The sequence below is a fragment of the Nyctereutes procyonoides genome, unplaced genomic scaffold (genome assembly GCF_905146905.1).
Source record: "Nyctereutes procyonoides isolate TBG_1078 unplaced genomic scaffold, NYPRO_anot_genome, whole genome shotgun sequence".
Classification (NCBI taxonomy): Eukaryota; Metazoa; Chordata; class Mammalia; order Carnivora; family Canidae; genus Nyctereutes; species Nyctereutes procyonoides.
In genome coordinates, this window is record NW_026575049.1 from 10,530,682 (window position 1) to 10,539,831 (window position 9,150).

At 40.6% G+C, this 9,150-nt stretch overlaps 1 protein-coding gene across 1 annotated transcript; it reads right to left on the minus strand.

Annotated features, from left to right (window-relative positions):
* Positions 1-4,173: 4,173 nt before the first annotated feature.
* On the minus strand, positions 4,174-8,601 carry IL22 (interleukin 22). The gene is made up of 5 exons (XM_055327788.1): positions 8,416-8,601; positions 7,931-7,996; positions 7,663-7,806; positions 6,680-6,745; positions 4,174-4,251 (listed from the first exon to the last, which is right to left on the minus strand). The coding sequence occupies exons 1-5, from the start codon at positions 8,599-8,601 to the stop codon at positions 4,174-4,176; spliced, it is 540 nt and encodes a 179-aa protein (XP_055183763.1).
* Positions 8,602-9,150: the final 549 nt, after the last annotated feature.

Here is a 9,150-nt window from a genome sequence, read left to right on the forward strand (position 1 = left end):
CAAGTGTAATAATTCTCCCATCCTCTAGCTGGTGTCATAGCCCGACTTAAAGATCCCCTTGTTTGTCCTGCATGAAAGCAACAGGGTAGAGAAGAGAGCCTCCAGGGGACCAAGAGCATTCTTAGGCCAGAGGGAAGAAGAGAGCACATTAGTTCCTGCATGTTGACCTAAATGCCACTACTCCCCCGTAGAGAAATCTGTTGGATTTTTTAATTAAAGAAAGTGCTTGATTTTAGAAACCAAAATTCTATTGTTTCTGATTTTGCTTTACTGCAGGGTCAAATTTTACACATGACTCAGATATGCCAAAAACTGACTTCTTTATTGTGCATAAAAGATATCTAAATTAACAGACTTCATCCTGCTGCTATGTGGGCGTTGTGGAGAGAGTCAAGAGAGAAAGGGAATATATAGATCAGAATCCCAGCAGAAAACATATGATACACTCAAACTGGGTAACAGAGAAGAGTTTAATAAGAGATTGATTTTTTTTTAAGATGTAGAGTTTAAGGGACCCCATGAAGCAGTGCAATGCCCTGAAGCTAACAATAGCTGGAAGCCAATGAGGAAACAGTGCTGAGAACAATTTCTAAAACCAGGAAAGAAGACTATATGGAAGAGGGCCGTCTGCAAGGAGCTGAGGCTTTTGGTAGAACTATAACACCAACCTGCAAAGCAATCTGGCAAGAAGCTTCCAGAGGAATAAGTATTCTGACCTTATTCACTTCCTTCAATCTCCTGCTAACTCTTCCCACTTGCCAAATACAATAGAAAGAGAATAAACACATATATGAGGCATTTGATATATATCAGACTCTCTGGGCACCAACTAGAGTGGAAAAGAACAGAGGATGGATCTGGAGGGCCAGATGGCACAAGCCATCCCTTTTGTCTTCAACATCCACTCTTGGATTTGTTCAGGTGAAAAATGTCTCCTGTGTCTCCAACACAGGTAACACTTAGAATTTCATCAACTACTTAATCATTACATTACATTACATTACAAAATAATATCAATGCGATCATATTCCCACCTGAAAACTAGAATAACCTCTACAAATGATCTTCCTATAAAAGGTGGAGGGAAGGGGCAGCCCCGGTGGCGCAGCGGTTTAGTGCGACCTGCAGCCTGGGGTGTGATCCTGGAGACCTGGGATCAAGTCCCACATTGGGCTCCCTGTGTGGAGTCTGCTTCTCCCTCTGCCTGTGTCTCTGCCTCTCTGCCTGCCTCTCTCTCTCTGCCTCTGAATAAATAGAAAATTTTAAAAAAATAAAAAAAATCAATAAATCTTAAAATAAAATTAAAAAAATTAAAATTTCCTTTAAAAAAAAGGTGGAGGGAAGGGAAAAGGAGAAAAAAGACAAATAACTCATTAATAGAAACCTTATCTGCTATAGTTACTATTTTTATAGCTGTTCACATGACCTAAATTAATAATTAGGAACTCCTCCTTCCACCACTCATTCCATTTTCCCTATTCCCTCTGCCTACACCTCATTGGACAGGGTCCTTCACCTGGTCAAGTGACCTACACCCTCATTCCTATAGAAACAGAGTTCTTGATGATCCTGTCTTTTTCAATTGATGCAGTTCTCCATGGACAAGACTATTGAGTGAATAGACAAGACAATTCAGTCCATGCCCGTAGTCCAGTTACAGTCTACCCAGCCCTCATGATGTAGCAGCGATAGGATTTTCTCTTGGTGATTAGGATCCATCGTCCCAGTCCTCTGCATCTTTTTTTTTTAAACAATAAACAGTCCTTGAAAGTATATATGTATATGTGTGTAAATTATTATTATTATTATTAATTATAGAGAAAGACCAAGCAGAGGGGGAGGAGAAGCAGAGGGAGAGAAAGAATCGTAAGCGGGCTTCATGCCCAGCATGTAGCCTGATGCAGGGCTCAATCTCACAACTGACATCGTAAACCTGAGCTGAAATCAAGATCAGATGCTTAACTGACTGAGCCACTCAAGCGCCTTGAAAGTATATTTTAAAGATAAAGTCACTATAGCTGTGGTAGCCTGCGAGATGATAGGACCTCAGATTTCAACTCTTGGTATCACTATTTCTCATCTGATACATATCTTGACTCAAATCTTAAAATCCTGACCTCTTTTCAGAACAAAAATCATCTGTCTGTCCTTACTCATATGAAGCACTGCATGCTAGGGAAGAATCTAATATAAATGAAGAACCAGAAGAAAAACTAGCAGATCGCTTTTTCTCTTAGTGAATCTGACCTATGTGTGGCCCTTATTTCCCAGGCAACCCAAACCAAGTGTCACAGAAATAGTCACCCATCAGTTTTCTCTGGCTCCACTCCCACCCACTCCAGTGCAATCATCACCTCCTCCCTAAACTGTGGTGCTGGACTTGCCTCTAGTCTCACCCCTCCCAGACTTACTCTCCACCCAACCCCAAAGTGATCTTTTTAGAACAGGAATCATAGCCAGTTTTTCCCACACTCAAAACACTCCAGTGGCTTTTCCTCAGTCCTAAATGCTGGTTGGTGTCTCTGGGGGCCTCTGTCTCATGCAACCTCACGGATTAGTCTTCATGAACACCTGGGTGTTGCCATCTGCTACTGGGGGAGGAGACACCGGAGGCCTCTGCCAAGGCCAAGAGTAAGAGTAGTGTTAATAGTGCCAGCCAATGCTGCCCTCTGCCACTGCTGCAAGGAATTGCTATAGCGGGTACCAATGATTCTGTAAAGACTCCCTCCCTGTGAGGAATTTGGACTATCTCCCATGGCTGCAAAATTTGCCAGCACTGCCCTTCAGAATTGAAGAAGATCCTGATACTTTATGCTTTACATTCATTAGCATCCAGAATTTTAAGAATCTCTTCATTTCAGACTCCTTGGCCTAGATGGAAGCGTTCATGAATCCAATTCTGAGGATATTCCATTTATGGCTCAATTTCTAGAAGATTGGTCAAAAATAATTACAATCCCAAATTTCGCTAAGTTTTACACTGAGATTCTTTTGGAAGAAGAGAAGAAAGAGTCCTAAACCCCAGCTTAGCCCAGAAACAATTATATTTCTATTATCTATGAAGCTTAGCTTTGGTGCCTCTCAGCATTTGGAACCCATACCCAAAAGTATTAGCTCCACTTTACCCAGGAGCGAATCTAAAATTTACATATGCGCTCACCTGTCACCACTAGGCTTGGCCTAATCCTTCAGGAACTTGACAACCAATTGGCGCGTGACCTGTACAATAAACCTGGGGTTCCTGACTTTTCAGAGAATGAAACACCGTAAACAGTTGACCACTGACCCACTGACCTCTCCTAACCACTGACTTTCACTTTCTGTGGAAAGACCTACACATTCCTCAGTGCTGGTGTCTCCTGTTCATTCTTCTAGATAGAACTAGTCCATCTATCTCTATTGCTTTTCCTTCTCTGCACAAATTTCAAAGACTCCCGCAAACTCAGTCCTCTTCCCCTTTACTGTATATCCTGACTTGCAGGAAAACTGAAGAATGCCCTCCTTAATAGATTCAAGCTAGAGCTTAAGAGTAGTATACAATAAGCAAATAGGAATGATTACATGATGATGATGATGATGGTGATGGTGATGGTGATGATGGTAATGAGGATGATGATAGTAAAGGGAAACAAATCACAAAGCCACAAGATGTAGGGTATCAAAGTATTTATTGAGGTCAAATAAACATAGCTCTATAATTATTGTCATAAATATAAATACTGACTTTATACTTAAGTAGCAATACCATAACACTTCTATAAATAAATCTATATATTAAAATGACATAAATAAAATGTGTACTTACAATAATAAATAAATTCATAAATATAAATTATTGGTTTTGGAAATGAGGTTATTTAGGAAATGGGAAGTAATATGGTTTATGGGAATAGACAATTACTTTTAAAAAATAAATTTCTGCATATAAAACACCAACTACAATAACATTTTATCAGTCATTCTCATTAAGCTTGGAAGGTCTACCTTCTGGTCTTCTGGACACAGGTGGCATTGTTCTCTTTTTTAAGCTAAGCAGGGGTTTCTTTAGACTCCACCCATGATTGTAAAGTTTGGCTTCCCATTTTCCTTTTGATAAAAGAAAACCTTTTAGGGGGTCTTGTTATTTCTAACAGGCAAAAAGGGTTGGTTATCCATTTTCCAGCTTTGCTCTGGTCAAACGCAGGCATTTCTCAGGGCCATAAACAGCAGATCCAGTTCTCCAATTGCTTTGATCTCTCCATTCTCTCCAAGCTGTAAAATAAGAATGTATGAGTATTTGAGCATTTATACCATGCTTTTTTTTAGGAGGAACAAATTAGAAAAAGATGGTTAGGTTGCTAGAGACATAAACCAGGTTTTTGCCTTTGTAAAATATTACTAATAGTGATCTTTTCACAAGAATATAGTGTGATTTGCCATAGACCCAACTGAAATGAAAGGGCACCAACAGGCACCAGTCTCAGTTGTATCTACACTGATGAAGCTGCCGAAAGCCACTTCCTCACCAGAGAAGCAGAGAGAAGCTGTGCAGGCATCGGCAGGACCCAATACCCCCCATCACTCCCGGCCTTGCCTCATACCCTCACAATAGGCTAAGGCCAACTAATTATAACAGCTCAGCTCACACAACTTCGAATCAAAACTACACATTTACCAGTACACATGGGTTTTTTTTTTTTCTGTTCTCAACTCCTTAACAAAGGGGGGAAAATACAGGTTTTCACTTTTGTGGGGGGAATGACAAATTAGTCCCATCCAGTTGCTCTAATTAGTAGAAAGCCAGATACATAATATAATACCGCTTCTTTCCTCTTCCTTCCAAATAGTATGCAAATGAGGCTTCCAAACTCCATAGGAGACAGACGTCAGATTCGAGGCCAAAGCATCCTCCTCTGAAATTCATCTAATCTATTAAATTTGCTCCAACTTATTTCAAGGAAAGTAGTAAGCCATGACTGTCCTCTATGTTTTGCTCCCCTTTCTCTTCCTGCTGTCTGCCATCATTCCACCTTTCGTACTTCCTTTGACATCATGTCAAGTAATACTTCTTATATCTCAAAGACTCCCAAGGATATAAAGAACTTTGGAAGTCTCCTGATCTACTGTGTCTCCTCCATTCTACCACAACCAGCTCTCTGCTTCTACCTCCAGTGGCGGGGAATTAACACCTCCAAGACCACCCTCTCATTTCAGCTGGTGCTGACCAGTTTTCTCTCAGGTTGAGCTTCCTCTGAGTAACATTCTTCTCTCACCTATGCTTTCTGGAGCTACAGGCCTTAAAAAAATAAATAAATACATAATCACTCTTCTACATGACACTCTACTGCAAATGTTAAAGTCGATTTTTTCAAAATGCGTTAAAAGTTTTAAATTCTATTCCCCTACATGGATCACCATCAGATGTTTCTCTCTCACACTTCATTTTTCTAAAGCCAACAAAGTAAGCTGACATCAGGAATTTTTCAAGCCAGAAGTGCAAAGAACTTCTTGGCAATGGCATGCTAACATTCAGCCCTCTACCTCTAGGTAATAGATATATGGCAAGAGAATTGGTCTTCACAATGAAAGACTACAAAGCCTTCGATTATCAAAGAAATGGTTAGATTCATTAAATCATGATCAGCAAGAAATAATTTTTAAAAGAAACATCAAGGTGGAAAGAAGGGGATGATTAAGGTTACACCTATTATTAAAAATTCCAACAGCTAGAACCTTCATGTTTCTGAGGTTTGTTACCTGCTTGCAAGAGCATCACTTTCGCTGCTAGTAATCATTCCTCTGGTTTTTGAATGAGTCACAATTGCTAGTCTGAGCCTTCTACTATTGTTCTTTTCCCCAAATAGGCCACGTGACAGTATCATTCTCTGTACAAATGCACACTAGCCTAACCAGATAGATGTTCACTGGGGATTTGTTGAGTGAAGAAGGAGACCAGAAAGGAAAGGGAAAAGAGAGAGGAAGAGAAGAGTATTTCCAGTTCAGACTTCCATTCACTCTAATAAATCTATTCCGTTTGGAACTGCATAAAAGAAATTGGGGGTTGCTCATTCTTGCTTTTAAATTGAAATCAATAGCTTCTAGGTATTATATTATGATAATTAAATATAAGTATCAATAATTCTAGAAATTTACATCATATATGTGCAACTCTTTTGTTATGGTTGTTCTGGGTTTATTTCTCCAAGTTTCAAATCATCAAATCAATGGCTTCAAAAATCACCTCAAATAAATTTGTTCCCAAGTACTTTCCTGTTTTTGAAGAAGTGCTTGTTTGGATTACGTGAATCAGTAGGAATTTCAAATTTCCTAAAGAATTAACACTAAAACTAACACAAATTGCTGCTAGAAAGAGTGCTAGAAGGGATTCAAGAGACCTGCATTCTAGCCCTGGCTCTACTGCTAGTCATGCCCAGAACATGGGGTGAAGAGATTAGATGATCTTACTTCCCAGTCAATTCTAGAATTCTATGATTTGCAAAATTTTAAAATTTATCTATAAATATATATAATAAAATTTAAAATAAATATTATATACAAATAAATAAATATATAATCAACCTGATGTAGGCAAATAAAGCAAAAAAAATTACATGTGGGGGAAGAAAAGAAAGGGTAGGAAAGAAAAACAGTATTTGTCTCTCCTATTTAATGGGTTAGAGTTAATAGTTATTAGTAGTACCTTTTGCACTGTGTCCTTCAGCTTTTGCACATTTCTCTGGATATGCTGGTCATCGTTCTCAATATGCTACAAAATGAAAACCAGAGCACTTATTTTAACACTGTTGTGCTGAAGCTCTATGAACCTCAGCGTCCCTAACTGAGGTGTGTTACAATGCACCTGGAGTTAAAGTTCTTAGCAATTTTGCCCACAATGACCTAGATTTCACCAGTGACCTAGATTTTCAAAGCTCTTGAATTCCCTTGGACACCAAAATCCAGTCATTTCCCTTACATGGGACCTCTCTTCACCCTTGAGAAATCCTACTGAGGTTTACGTTTGTGGAAAGAGTAGAGTGGTTTATGCAAATTCTGTGAAGAATAAAACCCTAACTCCACCCCCCAAAAAAATGCATGCTCAGAACAAGAAACGGACATAAAATGTCTTGTGTGAACAGTAGGCCCTCCTCAATAAATACTAGGTCCCTTCACTCTGCCCACTCCACTGCAGTCTTTTCATAATTTTAAATATTCAGAGCCATCAAGGTCACACACCTCTGACTTTTGTCCCTTCTCGTGATATCCAAAGGGCAACCATCTTTGCCCACCCGGCACTGAACATTAAATCTTCCCATTAGCCTCTCTTCTTCCCACCTGTTCCATCTATACTCCAGGGACCCATTCCCACATCTAGGCATTTTTTCCCTACAGGTCTTAACACCTTTCTCGTCTCACATAACTTGAGATGCTTTTTCCCAAGGACAAAAGAGCCTTCTCTGCTCTTGTCTTTCAGACACTCTTCGTCATCATATGTTCAAAATATGATTCAATTAAAGCAAAAACAAACATTCTGTGATTCCAAATGACTCTCACGGTGGTGTTGCACCAAGAGGTGCCAGCGTGGGAAGGGGCAGTGAGGGTTTGCAGAGAAGAGCTCTAAAGGAAAGAAGCAAGGCAAGACAGTCAAGTAGGAGAGGGTAGAGTTAGGCGGGGACAAAAACTTACACATTGGCTTAGCTTGTTGCTGAGCCTGGCCAGGAAGGGCACCACCTCCTGCATATAGGGCTGAAACCTATCGGATTGGGGGAGCAGCACTTCTTCAAGGGTAAAGTTCAGCACCTCCTTCATCAGATAGCAGCGCTCTCCCATCTGCAGGCAAAAGTGAAACAGCAGGGGTCATGTTGAGGGGCATCCAGAAGACCCAGAGCATCATCACCACCATCCAAACAACCAGGGATGACACACTGCCCCGCTCATCATGACTATGGCTTACATTGACTCCGTGGAACAGTTTCTCCCCAATGAGACGAACATCTGTGTTGTTATCTGCCAAACTAGCCTGGAAGAGAAGAAAAGACTAAGTGCCTTTTCATCTGTCATGAAAAGTCTGTGAGTAGAGATGCACTCTATCCACTCTCCCCAGAGCAGCCCCAGGAAGACTCAAGAATTCAGATGTGTGCATGAGTTTAAAATAATGCACACAGGAGTAAGGAGAAACACAGTCAGGAGGGCTAATAAATGGCCTTTGGGGAGTAAAATTCAACGAACATATATCATCAAGGCCAACATGGAGGGTCTTCTGGTAAAGCCAATCTCCAAAGAGTCTCTAAGGAGACATAGAAAATAATCTCTGGTCTACCAGTGAGGAGAGACGATGCATTCTTACAGATCTTAGTAGTGTTCTGGAAAACGTTTTAGGAACTATCAGGTTCCAAGGAGAGAAGATATGAAAAGACAGAGAGAGACCGAGATGAGTACCTCCTTAGCCAGCATGAAGGTGCGGTTGGTGATATAGGGCTGCTGGAAGTTGGACTTGTCGAGTCTGCAGTGAGAGCTGATGGGCAGCGCTGCCCCTCCCTGTACCCACAGGGCAATGAGAAGGAGGCAGCTGGCGGCCAGAGTTCCCATAAGGGTAGAGCTCACAGATTTCTGCAGGGCAGCCATCGCAAACAGCTCTAACTGGAACTAATGGCGACTAGAAAAGAAACCTGGTATCAAGAGAACAAGAAGCAAAAGCATAAAGGCAAACAATTAGGTATCAAGAAGTATCACGTCAAACGAACCCATCACACCAAGTTTGCTGAAACACTTACCTGTTTCGATGATTCTGCTTGTGAGGGGAAGGCAAAAGTTGCTGCTTTTATAGCCCCCAGAATACACATTTTTTTTGTAAAAAATGACATCAGCAATTATCTAATTTCCAGTACTGTCTTCTGAGAACTACCTAACCACCACAGGAGCCCACAAAACGCCACCTCCTATTTTTCCCACCTTGAAATGCGAGTGTTTCCCTAAAACGTCACTATTAGGGCCCCTAAGGTGTTTTCACAGATAAATCCCAGAAATTTTCTAAACCCTACTTATTTTTCAAAGAAAGCAATTGCTTTGTCTTTGTGGATTCCAGATTCGGCATAATATTTTTTCATCTTGTGTAGTAGCTGAGTAAACAGTTTGGTCATGGGCTCATTTTCCTTCCAGCTTCATAGATTCTTA